Source organism: Anomalospiza imberbis, chromosome 3, assembly GCF_031753505.1.
Source record: "Anomalospiza imberbis isolate Cuckoo-Finch-1a 21T00152 chromosome 3, ASM3175350v1, whole genome shotgun sequence".
NCBI lineage: Eukaryota > Metazoa > Chordata > Aves > Passeriformes > Viduidae > Anomalospiza > Anomalospiza imberbis.
The window spans coordinates 64187183-64205819 of NC_089683.1; the positions used below are offsets into that span (position 1 = coordinate 64187183).

General features: G+C 41.8%; 1 protein-coding gene across 1 annotated transcript in view; it reads right to left on the reverse strand.

The window, feature by feature from the left end:
- ARFGEF3 (ARFGEF family member 3) overlaps nucleotides 1-18413 on the reverse strand; it is an 86825-nt gene extending 68412 nt beyond the window's left edge. The window contains exons 1-4 of the mRNA XM_068184810.1: nucleotides 17993-18413; nucleotides 16845-16896; nucleotides 4417-4498; nucleotides 1255-1386 (exon numbers count right to left, since the gene is read on the reverse strand). Coding sequence (XP_068040911.1) covers nucleotides 1255-1386; nucleotides 4417-4498; nucleotides 16845-16896; nucleotides 17993-18077 — 351 coding nt within the window. The 5' untranslated portion in view covers nucleotides 18078-18413. The remainder of the gene's footprint in view (nucleotides 1-1254; nucleotides 1387-4416; nucleotides 4499-16844; nucleotides 16897-17992) is intronic.
- Between the last annotated feature and the right edge of the window lie 224 nt (nucleotides 18414-18637).

Below are 18637 nucleotides of genomic sequence, written 5' to 3' on the forward strand. Positions count from 1 at the left end.
CTAATCTATGCACTTAGAAATAAAGGATGGTTTAAGGAATAGATCCAAATATATCAATCAGTACTAGGTATAATGAACATGTAAAAAGGACAACCAGGTTTGTTCCAAAATTATTTCAGCCAATGATCAGCTATAGCACAACAAACCCTGCAGCACAAAGTTTACACCCAAACATCTGAAAACTGTCCACCACCATCTTGCTTGGTACAAATAATACAGGTATTGCCTATACTGATATAGAAAAGAGACTTCTAAGTCATACGACCAACACGATCGCAGGGCGAGGAATTTTGGTATCACCTCCCCCCCCAAAACAGTACCTCCTGGAAGGTGAGCTTCCTAGTATGCACACAGGAGAATGCTAGAGTATTCCTAGAAATTGAAGTTCTGATAGAGTATACAAAACAATACTTTCCCTTATGCACAGATCCAGTGCCGCCTCAGGCCCCCAGCCGGGTAATAGTTAGTATTGACTCCATGATTGCAGAAGGCTGATCAACTGTTTTATTATATCATCTTATACTATATTACACTATACTTATTAAGAAACTCAGTAACCCTTACAGCCAGTCTGATACAGCTTTGACCTAATTGGTCAATCAATCCAAACACCATCCAGTGTCCAATTAAGAAATCACTCTTTGGTAAATCTCCACGACACATTCCACACGTGCACAACAGCAGGTGCAACAAGTGGAGATAAGAATTGTTGCTTATTCTTTCTCTGATCTCACAGCCTTCCCTGGGAAAATGCCTGGGAAAGTCTGAGCCTGCTCTCTGTGGCCAGAGAGCTGCTTCCACAGTCCAGGGTCATTTTGATGCCTAAACAAATCATGCTCCATCATTAGCATTTTACAAAGAAAAATACAGATAACAAATTAAACAGCACCTATGCACACACAATGCAAAATTACAAGTGTGCACAGCCCACCTCATGACCACTAAAGCTCAATAACAAACTTACAGATCGACAAGTCATTTGTCTGTGCTATCCCATGGAAGAAATTGATTGTCCTGCTTAGGTTTGCTAAAACTGGAACCACCAGTATTCTGAATCCTAATGTAAACTATCTCCTATTTAATCCAAGGAAACACAAAACAGAAATGAAAACAACTGACACCTGCCAGTAGGAAAAGGGAATCAAACACTGCCCTAAAATGAAGATTTTCAAGGCAACAGCTAATTTATTTGCTAACCCCAGCATTCAGTCATGCAGCCTCTGATGCAAGCACTGATGTGTGTGAAACACTAACCTTCATCACTTCAACTTGCAGGTCTTCATTGAGCGAAGGAGTCACTTTGACAGCATTCAGCATCTGATTAAGCAACTGTTTCTCATCTGAGTCTGTTTCCACGGATACAAACCTCTCATCAGACAGCAGCTTCTGCAGAGAGAAAATGGCAATGTACATATTGAGACAAAAACTGCCTCTGCAAAGTACTGCACCTAAACCTATTAGCGCTTGGTACGAGGGTGGTTAGGCTTTCTGTCTAAAATTTTCAAATTAATCCAGTAATACAAAATACAAGAAAAACAGCAAAACTGAGAGATCCGTGTCATGTCAGTTGCCATTCCAGTATCATCTTTGCCCATCCCACATCCCCAGTGCCTAGAAGAAAGCAGACATCAGTAATTGATATCACTTCAAATAATGTTGTTAGCAAAACCTCCCAGTATTTTAGAAGCTGGGAGAGACTGGAACCTTTGCAGCCCCCTAGACCATCAAAATAACAAAAACAAATTAAAAAAAAAAAACTCACTCAGGCTAGTATCCTGGTATTGAACTAGTGCTATCAGATCTCCTGCCCAACAGGAGACAGTCACCTACTGTCCCAATTACTCCAACAGAGCACAAGTACTGTGGAGGTGGCAGTTTTGATCCCTGGCAAGACGTGTTTTGTGTCATACAGAAGTTGACCATTAATGGATACAATCAAGTCCTCAGACAAAGAGCACAGTTAACAAGTGACTAACACAAACACACATAGAAACCAACCCAAGATGAGGTGATACCAAAATTCCTTGTCCTGCCATTGGGTTGGTTGAACTGAATTCAATACAGACTGACTCAACTTCAGACTGAACATTTTAGACTGATCAGATTTTCTTTGCCCAGTATCTCAGAAACTACCTCCTGACATCGTCAATGGCACTATTTCCCTGGAGTTCTACTAGAAATGCTGCTTCCATATAGTCTATAACCATCTCCATGGGTGTCTCCTATTAGTGGCAGGCACCCCTGCAAGAGATGTATCTACACAAGTCTTTTCCCAGCACCTATCTTCTCAGAAGATCCCACAACAGAGAAAAACTAGCTACATCTTAGATCAAGCTAGATCCCAGGAACACAATCTTGCTGTGTCCCAGTAGAGACTTTGAGCAGCCCACTTCCCTCTCTACATTCTGCTTCACTTTTGTACTGATGCTCATCCTCAGCTTCAACCTTGCAGCACACTTCACTGGCTCACTCCTACCTCTTATTTCCTATGCTTGTACTGGTTTTGGCTAGGATGGTGTTAATTTTCTTCATAGGACCTCAAAGAGTGCTGTGTTTTGTGTATGTGACCAAAACAGCACTGATAACACACCCACGTTTTGCTATTGCTGAGCAGAGCTCACACAGCCTCAAGGCTGCCTGTTTCTCAGACTGGTTCCCCAGCAAGTAGGCTGGGGATGCAGAAGGTTTGGCAGGGGACACAGCTGGGACAGCTGACCCCAACATGACCACTGGGATATCCCAAACCATATGACACTGTGCTCAGCAACAACAGCTGGGCAAAGAAAGAGGAAGTGGAGGGGACACAGACATTCAGAGTTAAGGTATTTGTCATCCAACATAAGAGTTACCCATGATGGAGCCCTGCTTTCCTAGAGATGGCTGAACACTTGCTGCGCCATGGGAAGTAGTGAATGAATTCCACATATTCTTTTATTTGCACATGCAGCTTTGCTTTTGCTATTAAACTCCGTCTTAGCCCACAATTTTCATCACTTTTACCCTTTTGTTTCTCTCTCCCATACCTCTGAGAGGGAAGGAGTGAGTGGGTAAAGCTGAAATGCCATCCAGGGTTTAACTCAGAACATTCCCCACATACCGCAAGATCAAGTGTTTTAGCACTGTAGAGCCTGATGAGATTTAACTCAATCTGCAATGACAATAATGGGGTTTTCTATATAAAGAAGAATATTTATTTCAGGATGGGAGATATGGAGCTGCTGGAGTCCAGTGCTAAGATGACAAAGGAACTGGAGCATCTCTAACTTATGAGGAAAGGCTGAGAGCTAGGACTGTTCAGACTGAAGAGAGAAGGCTCAGGGAAGATCTCACCACCACATATAAATATCTGAATAGGGCAAAAAGAACAGACAGGAACTTTTCAGTGGTGCCCACTGACAAGACAAGAAGCTCTGGGCACAAACTGAAACACAGAAGGTTTGCTCTGAACACCAGGAAAAAAAACTTACAGTAGGGGTGATCAAGCACAGGTTGTCCAGAGAGGTTGTGGTGTCTCCAGCCCTGAAGGCACCTCTTTTCCAGTCTAAACAGCCCCAGCTCTCAGCCCTTCCTCATAAGAGAGATGCTCCAGTCCCATATTTAACTTAACAGCCCTTCCCTTCTACAACCACACCATGCCCCAATATGAGGAACTACCTAACCAAGTGTCTGGCACCTCATATGCTGGATAAGGTGAATTTGAGTGACCTACTTACATCCTTATATTCCCAGAACAATTTCTTTCTGGCCCTCCAAGGGAAAAATTCTTTTTGGAAAATGGATATTATGCCCCAGAATGTGCCAGCCTTTTCCACAACTAGCATCCCCCTAGTGATAAGTATTTACTGACTTGTACTCATTTGTCCAATAAAAAGAACAGTAAACTGCTTTAGTTTTTATACAGTCAAACCCAAAAGAGTTTTTTGTTTCTTGTGCTGCACTGCTGTTTTCTTTTGCAATTTCATAGATTTCCAAATCAGATGCTGTTTCTACTATTTTCAGTGTACAAAAAACCCAGAAAAGTGCCCACACATAAAGAACACAGCTCCATATCCTCTATTAACCTCTCCATCTTCCAAGCAGTCCTCTTTTTTAATCAAAGAAAACAGCAAGTCACAGCTTAATTTCTAAGATGCTTAGCAGTGGCAAACTTTTCTGGGAGTAGCACAGGGCCCACAAGGAAGAGTATATCTACATTTCAATGTTAAAATCCAGGACCTCCCTCCTATCTGCAAAACATTTTTAGCTTCTTCAAAATCACCAGCCTTTACTTGCATTCTAATTTCTGAACAGAAATGTGAACATTATTGTTAGGTTCACCCGAGGACAGACGCTTTTTCTGTAGTATTTTTCAAAAGAAAAGCCTAGATTTTCTTGACACCCACTGTATGCCAACACACTCCCACTCCAAAGTCATACCTGCATCCCTGCTAGCGCCTGTTGGGCCAGCTTCATGCTCTTTGATTCCAGAGCCAGTTGAAGAGGAAGGAGACACTTCTCCCTAAGGAAAATTTAAAACAAGTGAGAGGGGAAAATTCAATTAAAATTGGTATTCAAGTAACATTCCAGAAGGGATGTATCAGTTTCAGAAAGATCACGTTTGCATACAGCATCCAAAGATAATTTCACAATTCTGTGAAGCACTTTTACCTTCTAAAGAAAGCTGGCATATTTCATCACACACTTCACACATCTCTAATCCAGAAAGCACCTTTAAGTGCTTTTACATTGTGACTTTGTTATACTCGCTCTGTTAAAGTGAGGAGAACTCGCATTTGAAATCAGCAGATCAAGAGGTGCCAAAACAAGATACCTGTGCATTAACTGGTACTCTATCAGCCAGACAACAAACAGGAAAAAAAGAAGGAAATTCAAATACTATACTACAGTGTATAGTACCAACTGAAGGTTGCTAAAAACTGATAGTTATTTGGACCTGCATCTCTTCTAGGCAAAACACCTCATTTGTTTTAGACTTTCTACAGATTTTTGCAACAGCTTATAAACATTTTGGGCATTATTAATACAGAATGAATTTATTCTCACATTAAAGTGGCTGAACACTGGGAGGAGAGGGGAAAATGAAGAAAGTCATAAGCCCCTGGAGTGAATCCAGTTCAGTTTCATGATAATGAAGACAGGTGGGAGCTTCTATGGCTTATGTGTAGCTACCTCACACATCAGCATGTTGCCTGCCATCTGTCATCACATACTGCAGTGGGCAGAGAACAATAAGAGCTTTGGTAGATGTCCCAAAAAGAAGAGCAAAAAATTACTAGCAGGAGGACGGAAATTAGGACAGATTCAATTAGCTGAACTTCCCATCCTTGCTAAAAATGTTTAACTGAAAATCTAATTAAGGTTGCTGCAGACTGTGCTCCCACTGTATTCTTGGAGAAAATGAATTGCCATTGTGTCATTTCCTGTTCTTGTTACACACTCAGTCAATTAAGCTTTTAGCATTTCTATGCTACAGCTATGAAACACCTGCAGAGGTATCTTACTATGTTTGATTAGCTTGAGCACCCTTCACACTTCAGTTCAACCTGCCATTTAAATGCATCATCTGATAGCATAAGAACATGAAGGACACGGCAGATAATCCTCAGGCAGAACAGGAGAGAATGATGCAAATTAACAAAGTCCCTTCTAACATCTTAAGAATTCAGTTCAATAAGGCTGCAAAATATGGAATGCAGATTGAAATTACCTCAATGGATTTGAGTGCAGTGAGGTTAAGGAATGAGGTTTCCCCTTATACCTTGCAGCCCTTTTATAATTCCACTCTATTTTGAGCAGTCTCCCACCATGGAATTTCATTGCTTACTGCACTGTCTGCATGGTTAAGTGACAATTCATGCAGATTTTGTGGCACTACACATGTAAGACATTTTACATAAGTGAACTCCTCAGATTAAGCTGATGCACAACAATATACTTTGAAACATGTTTAGGAACATTCTCAATTTATATAATGTACAGAAAGTAGTTTCACACTGTAGCTCTTAAGTATCCATACTGTTGCATGGTGGTGTGGACATATATACATATACAGTTTGAGGTACAAATACCAACTTAACCCTGATTGAAACACATCAAGTACAACACAGAGGGAGAATGAAAGGAAGGGAACACCTTTGACTTGGAAGAGAGGAAGCTATCTGCCAGGGCAAGCAAAAAAGCTCAGCAACAGAACCAAGTGCATAACCCAGGGCCAGTACCACCCAGAGCACATGCTGTCCCTCCTGAGCTACCTCACTCCATGACTGTCAACTTTGCCAACTGCAGAATGAGTGATGAGAACACACACAGCCTTTATATTCAGCACACTAGGTTACAATGACCTTTCTAGTTGTCCAAGCTTGCTGTGGCTTGTCAACCTATCAACCTACCTCTTTCCCTGTAGGTCTGGAATAAGAGATGCTATGGCAGGTCAGTCAAAACAGACTGCCAGAAAGGTTAGAGCAAGACAAATTACTATTGTACATAGAGAGATCACAAAAATCTTTCTATTCTCATTGTAGTGACAAAAAAAAAAAAAAAAAGCCTTTAGTGAGAAAAGAATAATGGTTCATTAATTCACTCTCATGATAAAAACTGTAATGAAGATAAGAAATTGCCTAATCTTAACTCCTTGTTGTTAGTGCCCGGAACACAGTCGCACAGCCCACCTTCCCCTGCTTGACTTAGGGAAAGAGGCATGATAAATGAAGCTTTTTTCCCTTCATTCAAATGGTGATAATCCTATTATTTTTAATCCCATTTCTGAAAATTAAAGATTAAAAATAAGACAGCTCTCTGCATTATCTTCCTGCTGAAAATTACATAGGAGAAGCAAAATTCAGAACCTCAAGGCCTTATCAGCATCCAGTTTGCATTCCATAAATAATTCACAGCCCAGTCAAAGAACAGGTAAGAATTTGATTCACCACTGTTGCCATTTTCTGATACACTGTTTATTAGGCAGGATAACAGTCATGGCCAAAGTCTGACACACATTCAGAGTAACCAACGATCGAAAAGATTTTCTCTGTCTTGGCTGCTTAAAAAGAACAGAGTGGCACAGTGTAATATTATTAGCATCACTTACTCAAGAGTAAGAGTTGGCCCATGATGAGAAAATAATTGGTAGAGGCGAATTCTCAGAATTCCGCAAGTACCCACAGCTGCTATCCTTAAGTAAACCAAACAGAAGCAAACACTGTCCTTGCACAAATAGGAATGATTTAATTTACATAAAACAAATTCTAGTGTTGTATATATGAACACATGTACATATAAAAATAGAAACATAAATCTTTTTTCCTGTACTAGTTTAGAGAACGTTGATAAAAGATTCCACCAACAAGTTTAGGCATAATGGAAGTATTTCAAACCTGGACTAGGAACATGGAATAAATGCATCGTTTTTCAAGTAGCAACTCTTCAAGAAGGAAGATGTAAGTCCTTACTCACATTCTAGAGAAATTATTACTATGGGTATTCTCAGTTCAGTCAGAGAGAAAGAGAGAGGTTTCTAACCAGGCTTTGGCCTGGGAAAGTGTTTCAAAGGAATGTAAATAATTCTCTCTTGTTGTTCACATTGTTTACAGATATGTTCTGCCACTGTGCGTCATTCAGAGTGCACCAATGGTGTGAGATGTTTTTACTCTAAGACCAATGAAATTAGTCTGCACGATGTTCCCTATAAATAGAGCGGTGCATTTGAAATAAAGGAGCTCTCTTTCACCTTCTGATCTTGGGAGTTCTTCTGTTCCCATCCTGCCTCAACAGCAACAGATTACTGCAGAAATATTATCATCCCACTTACAAAGATAATTACAGGTTGGAGAGAGGTTTGGAATCCACAGTATATAAATACAGGGCAAGTTTAGCTACCTCCACAATGCAAAAAGTCAAACCAGAAGATTACAGCAGACCAGCACCTCTATGCAAGTACAAGTTTGTCGATAGTACTTAGAGACATAGTAGAGCCATAAGATAAAAGCCAAAATCTGAAGCCTTCCAGTAAGAACCCTCCTTTTCAAGAAAAAAAAAAAAAAAAAAACAACCAAAACTAACAAATTATCTTTATGACACTGTGCCACTACAAGAAGATCATGCACTGTTAGACAGCTTTGGTGCTACCATATGAATGAACAAGCACTCAAGTGTTGCAGTACACAGGTCCTGGGAAAAATAAAGAAAACAGTTGGGAGACTGTTGCCAAAGTATGCATATATAAATGCTGACTTGCATCAACAGGGCCAGGATTTTACTCCAGTTACTCACAAACATAGAGACACTTGTGGGCATGTTTCCCATATCACAAGATTTGCCTCATATATTTGCACACATCAGGTGAGCTTCCACCTTTACTAATAACTAAAGAAATTTTTATTTCTGGCTGAAAGCCTTTTCATTTTTCTGTCTCACCACTTGAATCTTATTTTTTTTAAAAATCTCATCCTTTTCCTTCCTACAGAGCACAAAACTCTTTGGTTTTATCCAGTTACAATAGAAAGGCTTCTTCTCCTCTGACTTAAGGTTAATGCTCCTTTTCTTTCCATATCTAATTTTCTCACCTCAGCTGCTGACATCAGCTCTCTCTCAGAGTTCCATCCAACTCAGTATTAAGTTTTCCTTCCTCTTTTTTTTTTTCATGTATTCCCTCTTCCCTTCAATCCTCTTGCTTTTCAAACCCAGACACAAAGTCTTCACCCAACAGTTAAATAAGCCTGCCTTTGCAGGGAAATATGAGTTGCTTATCAGAGGATGTTTAATAACACAGGGGGAAAAAAAGTGCAGAATAATGCCTAAATGTAATTTCACACAGTTTCCTAGCTAGAACTTTAATAATTCTTTTTTCAACCTGGAATCGTGAATGAGATTGCAATTTAAAACTGCTTGGTATTAATGAAGTGACATAATGGTAATTATAATCTTTTTTATTTACATCCTTTCTAAGATAAATGAATTTGCCACTACAGAAGCAGCATAACTCTACTCATGGGAAAGGAAAACATGAGCAATTTAATCTTCCAGCCAACCCAGTGCAGCCAAGACCACAGAATTCATACTATCATAATTAAGTAGCTCACCACAGTCACTCAGCTGGAGAGCACTTCTGAGGTCATTTGCCTCCTTTCTATACTAGCTAATAACATCTTGATTTTAACAGAAACACAGAGTTCCTAGATAGGAACTTGTTGTCAAGATGAGAACAAAACAGAACAAAAAAACCCTATAAGCACAAGGCGTACTATGACTTGAGAGGAGAGGAAGAGAGACAGCAGAAGATTCTACACAATATTAAAGTAAGGTGGACAAAGCCAAAATAATAATCAGATGCTTCCAGTCTCCAAAGCTTTAGTGTAATCTCTCTCTGACACGTTATCATTGCTTTCCCTAGAACATCCACCCTCACAGATATTTTTGCCCTTTGTGCAAAAGGTATCAATTGCAAATTCTGCTCTTAAGAGCTTGATGACACATGTAAACCTCGCCAGGTCTTAATCATAAAGCAATCTGTAGCTTTTAGGTGATTTTGTTGATTATGATTTGAATTAGAGTATGAAGATGAGGTGACAAGCTAGACTTGCTCAGGCTACAATTTTGAAAAATTATCAAACTATTCCATTAAACCTCTCTTTGGTAACTCTGCAAGAGAAGCTGAAGATTTGTCTAGTGAAAGCATTTTGTTTCAAATTTTAAGTACAAAATAACAAATAAAGTGTTTTATGAGAATTAAACTTCCATCAAGAGAAGTTTTACAATGCTGGAAGAAAGCAGACTGAGGGAATGGAAAAAGAGACACAGAGGTACCATCACATGGACATCCTGCAAATTACCTTATTTTCTCCACTGCAGCTGTGAATTACAGAAATCAGATGAAGAAACAGAAGAATGAGGTGTATTTTTGGTCATTACTAGTTACATTTTCAAGGTCAATGCTGTAATCTGCAATGCCATTCAACTTTCACAGCAGTTCAGTGCTAAATCTTGACAAACCTAAGTGATGGTTGCTAAATATATCCCTATGTTTGCAATGCATTATGTAATTTTATACTCACTGCACTTCAGCATATTCAGTTTCTTAAGCAAACAAACACTGAAGGAAATGAAAGGTACTGAATTTCCTGCAGCTTTGTTACTTTTCACGGAATGTAAATAAAGGAAATGTGAGAAAAGACTTTCATTATTCCCACTCACCCCTTCATTTTCAAAACAAAGAAAAGTCATGACTTGCACAGCATCACACAAAGATCAGAGCAGAGCATTTAGCAGGAAAACAGTCCTCTCAGTTCCAATGCCACTCCTCTTCCTGCCCCCAACCATATTTCATTCTCTAAGGCAATTATCAAAAGCTTCATGATGTTCTCATTGTCTTCTCTTCTGAAAGCACTGAAAGTGATCAAATGTTTAAAACAAACACACATACTGCTATCCCATAATCATCCTTAGAACCTTAGGCCAATATTTCAGTTGCATTTTTTGTTAGAAGTCACATAGTTAAAACTACGGCTGCCCTCATCCTCAGCCCCACCCAGCCTCTCCCTCCTCCCATTCTACCAGCTCCCATGAAGAAAATTAACTTCAGCCCAGCCAAGACTGTGGGCTTTTGTCACAAAAGTAGAATGAATTTTTAGAAGAGTCAATAAAAGGAGCAAAGACCCAAGGCAGTGGTGATTATTATGGTTCACTAATACAAAGAACATGAGGAAATGCAGAAAGTTAGCTTCAGAAAGAGCAAGCACCGCTCTTTAAAAATAACCCACTAAAACCAAGGGAAAAAATCCTCACTAAAACTCACAAGTAAGAGTAACAGAAATGTATCTTTTTTCATAACAATGTTAAACTTTGCTCAATATATTCAAGAGTCACAACCCCAGCTAACAGGTTTTCAGGGACGCCTGAGGCTGACCCTACATATCCCTTTCCTCCCCAACACTACTGTCTTTTGGGGTCCCAGAACAGATGCTGAGTTTTGCTGAGATAAAAATACCTGCCCATTGGACAAGAAATAGGGCCACTTACATATCCCAGATTAAACATGCAGATTGATCCAAATACTGTATCAGTGGCACATTGCCTTTCTAAACACTAATTTCCTTCCCTCATCTACTCCTCAACATTAGAACTGAGAATGCAAAATTTTAAATCAAGACCAGTGCATATACACCATCCAAAACACCAAATGGACTACATAAGTGCTCCCAAAAATCTGGATCCAGGCTGTAAACTGCCAGCATGGGAGATGCAGGTCAGTAACCCACACTGTCACTAGGATCTCTTCTTGGCCAGCTGCCTGCCAGGGAACTCATAATTCACTTGCTGAATGGCAGAAAGTGTAATGGTTGAGCATCATGAGTCACATCCAGCAGTCACATGCAGGAAGAAAGCACAGGAGCACCTAATGCCAGGTGGCTGTGGCAGCAAGAGCAGGAAATAAATTGTTTTAAAAAAATAGAAAGAGTAAAACAGAGAGAGATATGCTAAAACCACCTCCCAGAAAAAAACCCTCAGAGACAACCATTCCTCCCTCCCCACTCCTTGCTTCTGTTCAGGGATCAGCTATGTATGTATCAGCTTTCCTTGACACTCTCTTCCAGTAGAAAGAAACTAACAGAAAACATGAACAAAATTAAGAGATGGGAGAAAACAAAAACGATGAAATCACTAACATTTCTTCACAATAGAGAAGGTGAAATGCATCCCAAGACTCAAGATTCTGTAAGTGGATGAATTACCTGCAAAGCTAATTGGATTGGAAGTCTCTATAGCATTGTTTATTTGGTGATGATCACACCACAATTACTGCTTTTATTATTTGTTGTGCATATGTAAGGTAAAATGAGTGAGCATGTTGTTTTATTTAAGAGATTATAAACTGCATACTTCTCAAGAAGTATGCCAGATGCTAATCTAGAGATACCAAAAAAAAAAAGCAGAACTACCACTTTCATCTCCAAATGTCCTCCTCCCCACTAGTCCCTGACTATAGAAACAGTTCACAAACAGCTCTCAAAAGCTAGCACCAACATGATTAGTACTGGGACACAAGCAGGAAGAGACAGAACTGGACATGAACTGGTTATTACACAGGACCCTGCTCCTCACTGACTTCTGACTTACCAGCTGTAATCTCCAGAAATATTGATCTATTTTAAAAAGCCAATGAAAAATATAAGAGGGATTTTAGTGGGTTGACCCTGATTGGACGCCAGGCTCCCACAAAAGCCACTCTATCACTCCCCTCCCCAACTCATCAGGGGAGAGAAAATATAATGAAGGGTTCATGGTTTGAGATATGGACAGAGAGAGATCACTCTCCAGATACTCCCACAGGCAAAACTGACTCAAATTAGAGATACTAATTGAATTTGTTATTACCAAAACCAGAACAGGGTAATGAGAAGTAAAATAAGACCTAAACACCTTCCCCCCCACTCCTACCTCCTCCCACCCAGAGATATAGGGAGGCGGGGTATGTGGGTTATGGTCAGTTCATCACACGTTGTTCCTGCCATGGCTTAGGGAAAGGAGTCACAACCTGCTTCAATGTGGGTCCCCCACAAGGACGCAAGTCCTACCAGAAAACCTGCTCTTCTGTTCATGAGTCCACAGATACCTGCCAGGAACCTGCTCCAGCACAGGCCTCTCACAGGCTCACAGCCTCCCTTCAGGCATCCACTTGCTCCAGTGTGAGTGTCCTCCACAGGCTGCAGGTGGATCTCCGTACCCCCATGGACCTCCATGAGCTGCAGCGGCACAGCTGCTTCTCCACGGTCTGCACTACAGGTTTCAGGGGAATCTGAGCTCAGGCACCTGGAATACCTCCTCCTTGTCCTTCTTCACTGACCTTGGTATCTTCAGAGTAGTTCCTCTCACATAGTCTCACCCCACTCTTCTCTGGAAGCAATTACATCTGCAAAACAACTTTTTTTCCTATTCTTAAATTTGTTATCACAGAGAGGTTGCCACCATTTCTAACTGGCTGAGATTTGGCTAGGGGCACTTCTGTCTTGAAGCCAGCTGGCATGGGTTCTGCTGGACATGGGGGAAGCTTCTGGCAGCAGCTTCTGGCGGCTTCTCACAGAAGCCACCCCTGTAGCTCCTCCTGCTACCAAAACTTGGCCATACAAACCCAATTCACATTTCTTCCAAAAAGAAATGTCCCTTCAGAAGTCCCAACCAATCTCTTCTTTCCAGCAAAGTCTGTGCTGATATCAAGTCAGTTAATTTTACATAGCCTATAAGGCATGACTTAATGACATAATGCATTCCAAGAAACTCTGGCAATCCCAAGTTTTTTCAAAGCAGTATGTGACTGGCAACTGCTGTCTAGCCTCTTATTTTATGCTCTGATATGTAGATAATGCTCATGAGTATTAAACTGCTCCAATCAAACATTCTTTTTCAAAGCTCATTTTCTTGTGTCTGTTCAGTTACCTTTTACAGCTCATATTTTAGCCTCTAAAATCACAACAAGCCAAGAAGAGAGTCTTGTTCAGTGTATAGTGCTGGCCTTAGGGAAGAATTTGCCATCCTGAAAATGCTGAAATGAATATAGCCCAGCTGAGTAACAAACAAGTGTTTGCTGGCAGACAACATTAAGGTCTCTTAAGCTATTCTCCATGTGATCAATTCACCAATTAAAACACAAGCACATAAATTTCTCTTACCTAATTCATTATTTATATGTCAGCCACCCAGCCTCCTTAAGCACTTAGTATATACACAATTTTCACAACTCATGTTCAAAGACTAATATCATTGTACTAGACAGATCACAAGAGGCCAGCTACCAATGGGTTATCTGACTCTCCCTTCTCTCCCATGAATTCTTATTCATGGAACATCTACAGCAAAGCCTTTAACTGACTTAAGGCCATTTCCATCTTGATCCACTTTAATCTTTGTTACTATGTCACACCCTTGCCCAATACTCTGATCATAAGTTAAAAGTACTGAAAAATCACACACATATTCCTATCTCAAGGCAGAGCTGACAAGACAGTGTGGGAAACTTTGTATTTGTTGGAGATTTGTATTTCTTTAGGAAGTGAGACATTTAAATAATGCCCCTCACTAGAATCAATATGCAAGGTCATTACCAGGGATTTTGATTCATAAGTCAAATTTACATCAAAGGAAGTTGAACAGCAAAATAGTTTCATCTAGCTCCCTGAAGATATACCAAACAGATCTCTATCTAACTAATTAAAGAATTACATTCCAGTCTGGATGGTCAGTCACTAGGACTCCCTTGGGACAAAAGGTGCTCCCAAACATAGCAGGCATGTGCTATCTAAACTGCTACCAGGTAACTGCTGGAAACAACCCGCATGCAAATGATACAGCTGATGTCCCCAATTAATTGCACAGACATCAGGGAACTGTAATGTGGCCTGCCTCGTGTTCAGTAACACAACACCAAGACAAGATTAAGCTATGGATAGGTCAGGAACAAGACAGAATACATTCTACCCCAATACTACAGCAGAGGTAAGCGTGTGGCTGATATAATACATGTCAAAAACCCCTTGAACTCAAATGGCCATATTGTAAAGAAAAGCAGAGACACCTTGTCCTTCCCATTATTGCACTAGGACCACAATTTTACAAAAGACAACTTTACAAAGAACCTCTACTCATCTAGAACTGGGGTGTCAGAAGCAGAAAATGGCTTTTTATTTTATAAGAAAGAAGTGAGTATAGAGTTTACTATTCTCATTCTTGTGAGCAGCCTTCATTCTTCAGTTCTAGAAAGAAAAGAACCTAAGTGTGAAGTGTAGATTAAGATTCCAACTGGATGAGCAGCCAGAGGCTGTGTTACAGAAGCTGATACAACCTGCATTTGATGTAAGATGAAAGCAGAAAAGAGGCACAGCCAGGACATCTCCATCCTGTGTCTTGGCTGTGTTTCTGGTCACAGCTATTGCTTCTCTTTCCAGGCTACTCTTTTCCAGCATTAGGAACCAAGCCATCATGGTGCTGCTTTTTAACAAATACCAAGCAAAGAACTTTTATCTAACTTGCACGTCATGCAGGCGAACTCCAGCCCAAGATGTGGCCCAGTGTGCTGATCTGGAGCCTGGAAGTAGTTTGATATCAGAGAGTGAAGAGTATGTTTAACAACATCTCCTACACTATCTAAGGCTGTGTGGCTAAGCCTTACCAAAGGCCCCACAACAAAAGCTTTTGTCCAAATCCTCTTGTGTACCTTTCATTTTCCAAAACATCCAGTAATAAGGAGTGCATTGCTACTGATAAGTCAACCATTAAGAGCTTATTTAATCATAGATACACCTGCAAAGGTATTAACCAACTAAACAAATACATCATTAAGAACACTGGAGGAAGAAGAGAAAAAAGCTTCTCTGTAAAGAGGTAGTAGGCAAGGGAAAAAGGAAAAAATGTGGTAACAGTTAGCTAACTAATTCATAGGGAATGACAATAGCACTTAAAGGCACAGACTGCACACCATATTAGAGGCTGATAAATGGGAAGGTGAAGAGCCAAGTTTTCTCCAGCCACAGTGTCAAGTAAGCATAATTCTAGTGGACCTATTGAGAATTAGTCATCCAGCTGTTTCCATCCTGCACTGGAAATGCATTGTGTCCGGCACTGGTCATGTCAGACCTGTGCTACATCCATCCCCCATTTGATTTGAGGCATCTTGTGGACTGCAGCTGACAGGAATTTAGAGTGGCAAAAGAACTGCTCCTATTCTTTCCCTGTTTGGCGACTGCTCTGGAATAACTAGCTCTTCAATCCCTAGCTTTCCCTGCAAAGCACATATGAAAGAAGCATCAGGGAATCTTGAGGTGATAAAAACACTCCCAGGAGAGTAATATTGTAGCAAAAAATGCCTCTCCCTGTCAGCAGCTCACAGCGGATACCTGACAGGATCACAGGACAGGCCAAACATACAGTAGCATTCCTACATACTCATTTATAAACTCAATCACCTCTGATTAAAGTACTTCTGAATAGGAACATTGCCTGTGCATCTGATAGATTGCAATCAATTTCTTCCATGGATTTGTTGAGGCGGTTTTTACATGCACACAATCTTTCAGCATCCATTACGTTCTCTAATAAGGCAAGCCTAAGCATTTCACATCTTAACTATTAAGCTATATGAAAGAATGTGCTTTTGTTTTAAACAGTGCACTTGCTAGCTTCCTTTGATGACTCCTAATGGTTCTGTCAAAAAGGACAGTGAATAATTTTGCATATTTACCTACTCCATAACAATGACAATTTCCAAAATGAGATTTTAAATAGCTAGATGAATCAGGGCCATGCAATCTCTTCCATTTTATATGTGTACAAACGGAATTGGGAAGAAGGAAGAAGGCTCACTCAAGATAATCTAGCAGGCTAAAGGAAGAAGTAGGCATAGAAACTGTATTATTTTAGTTCCTAGTCAGTGTCCTAGCTATATGATGATATAACTTTTTTGTTTTTGGAATATTTATTTTCAGTAACAAAACCTGATTCAGATTTAAAAGAACACAAGCACACAGAGAAGAACTAAGAAACATCATTGTTTATACTGAAAGATGGAATTTAGCAGGGAAACCCTTTAGCCCATAAGAGAGCCCTCCTTTACAACCAATGTCACCACTATACATACTCATGCCCATTTTATCACATTTCCTTACACTTCATTCAGGACCAAAGGCCAAGGACACATTAGAAAATTATCTACTACTACCCCAGCCTAGATATGTAAATCTACAAACTACAGAAAACATATAGATGCAGCCTGCTCCTCTACCTCACTTTTAATTCAAAATTTTTGCTTCAATTTTACAAATACTCACAAGCTCCACAGAACTCAAGTTCAATGCTCTTACCTCAGCTGATATGGTGGTATCTTGATAGCAGCATCGGGAGAATCCAAGGTTTCTGTATAATTAAAGGAAACAACAGGGCTTTTAAAAGAAACTTATACGTTCAGCCACAGTTAATACATCTGGCTACAGGCTCTGAGACAATGATCCTAAAGTTTACACCTACTCCACCTGACAGAACAACAACCACTGCTACTCTGAGTTGCCAAAGCTCTGCCTAAATCTGTCAGGACATTGCATGCCCAATGAGAAGGCATCAAGTACCATCTTTTCCCTTTCACTTATCAGCATTTCATCAGCACATCCACTAAAACTGGAACAGTATAGAGGATGCTTGCATGGCTGCTGTGCAAGATTAACATCCAATTAATGAAGCTAGTTGTGCAATATCAAGATGAAAGGACAGTAATAAGACAGCAACAGGTCTAATCTACCACAGAATGTTGTTGCATGGATAAAAACCAAAAATTTAAAGCAATTGGAAGTATCCCAGTTATGCTGATTTAAATTAAGGGTCTTGATAATCAGTGTTCGAGGTTGTAAACGTCAAAAAACACTTCAAGCCATAATATCGGAAAATGGGTGGATGTTAAAATGTACCTAAGCTTGTATTCCCTTGAAAGATTAACTCGTTATACGGATCATTATATTTCAAGGATAAAAGAGCTCATGTAACCCAGTAAAACAAAACTTCTAGCTTTTAAAATAGATTCCCGAACATAATCCAGCGAAAAAGCTGTACTGCATGTTTTTTACGATGATTTAAGGGAGGGAGGGGGCCTTTAAAGAAAAAGACAGCACCTCCAAAACATACACGGAAACTGACAGCTACTGCTACCCGTATATCTGTCTCGCAAGAGCCACGAAGCAGATCCAGGCGGTGGGGAAGGCGAGGGCGCGGATGCTCTCCGGGACCGGCAGCAGGTGCCACGGCCCCTTCCAGCAGCGCGGAGCTCCCGGGCATTTTGAACGGCCCAGGTGCTCCGCTCTCTTCCCAGCCTCTGGAGGCTCAGCTAAAGAGGCTCTCCTTAGCGCGGAACAAGTTTGTTGAGGTCTCCCTGCCCCCTCCGTTACAAAACCGCTCCATCGGCGGCTCCTGCCCCGCTCCGCTCCCCCTCGGGCGGCCCGGCACCGCCGCCCGCGCCCCTTACCGATGGCCCAGGTGCAGCTCTCTTTGATGGCCCTGTGCTTGCTCCCCGACGCCTCCTTCTGCAGCTTTCGCAGGATTTCTTCCATCTTGCCTCCCCCGGGATATTCGCCTAGCCGCGGGGGAAGAGGAGAGGCGGCGAGGAAGAGGAGGAGGCGGAGGAGGGCGGAGGGCGGCGCGGGCGGCAGAGCGGTGCCGGGGCTGTCCCCGCCGCGGCAGTGCCTACGCGGGAACGGAGCACGGCGCCCCGCTGCCGCCCCGCTGCCGCTGATGAATCACGCCGAGCTCCATGGCGGGGACACGTCAGTTGTTGCCGCTGCGGAGTCCCTCCTCCTCCTCTCCCACCCCGGGCAGGCCCCGCTGGCGCAGCGGGGCTGGGGCGGGCCTGGCCGTGCCCGCTGGAGCGCAGGGACTCCCTCGCGGCGCTGGGGTTGGAGGAGGCGCGGAGCAGAGCGGAGCCGGCGCCGCCGGAGCCGGACCCTGCGGCGGCAGCGGCAGCCTCGCGGGAGGCGGGCAGGAGGGTCGCCATGGCGACCGGCGGGCGGGGGGCGCCGGCAGCCCCGGCCTGCCCGCCCCGGGCAGCGGGAGGCGAACGCTGGGTGTGCACTCGGGCCCGCGGCTCCGGCCGGGGCTGCTGCTGCCGCTGAGC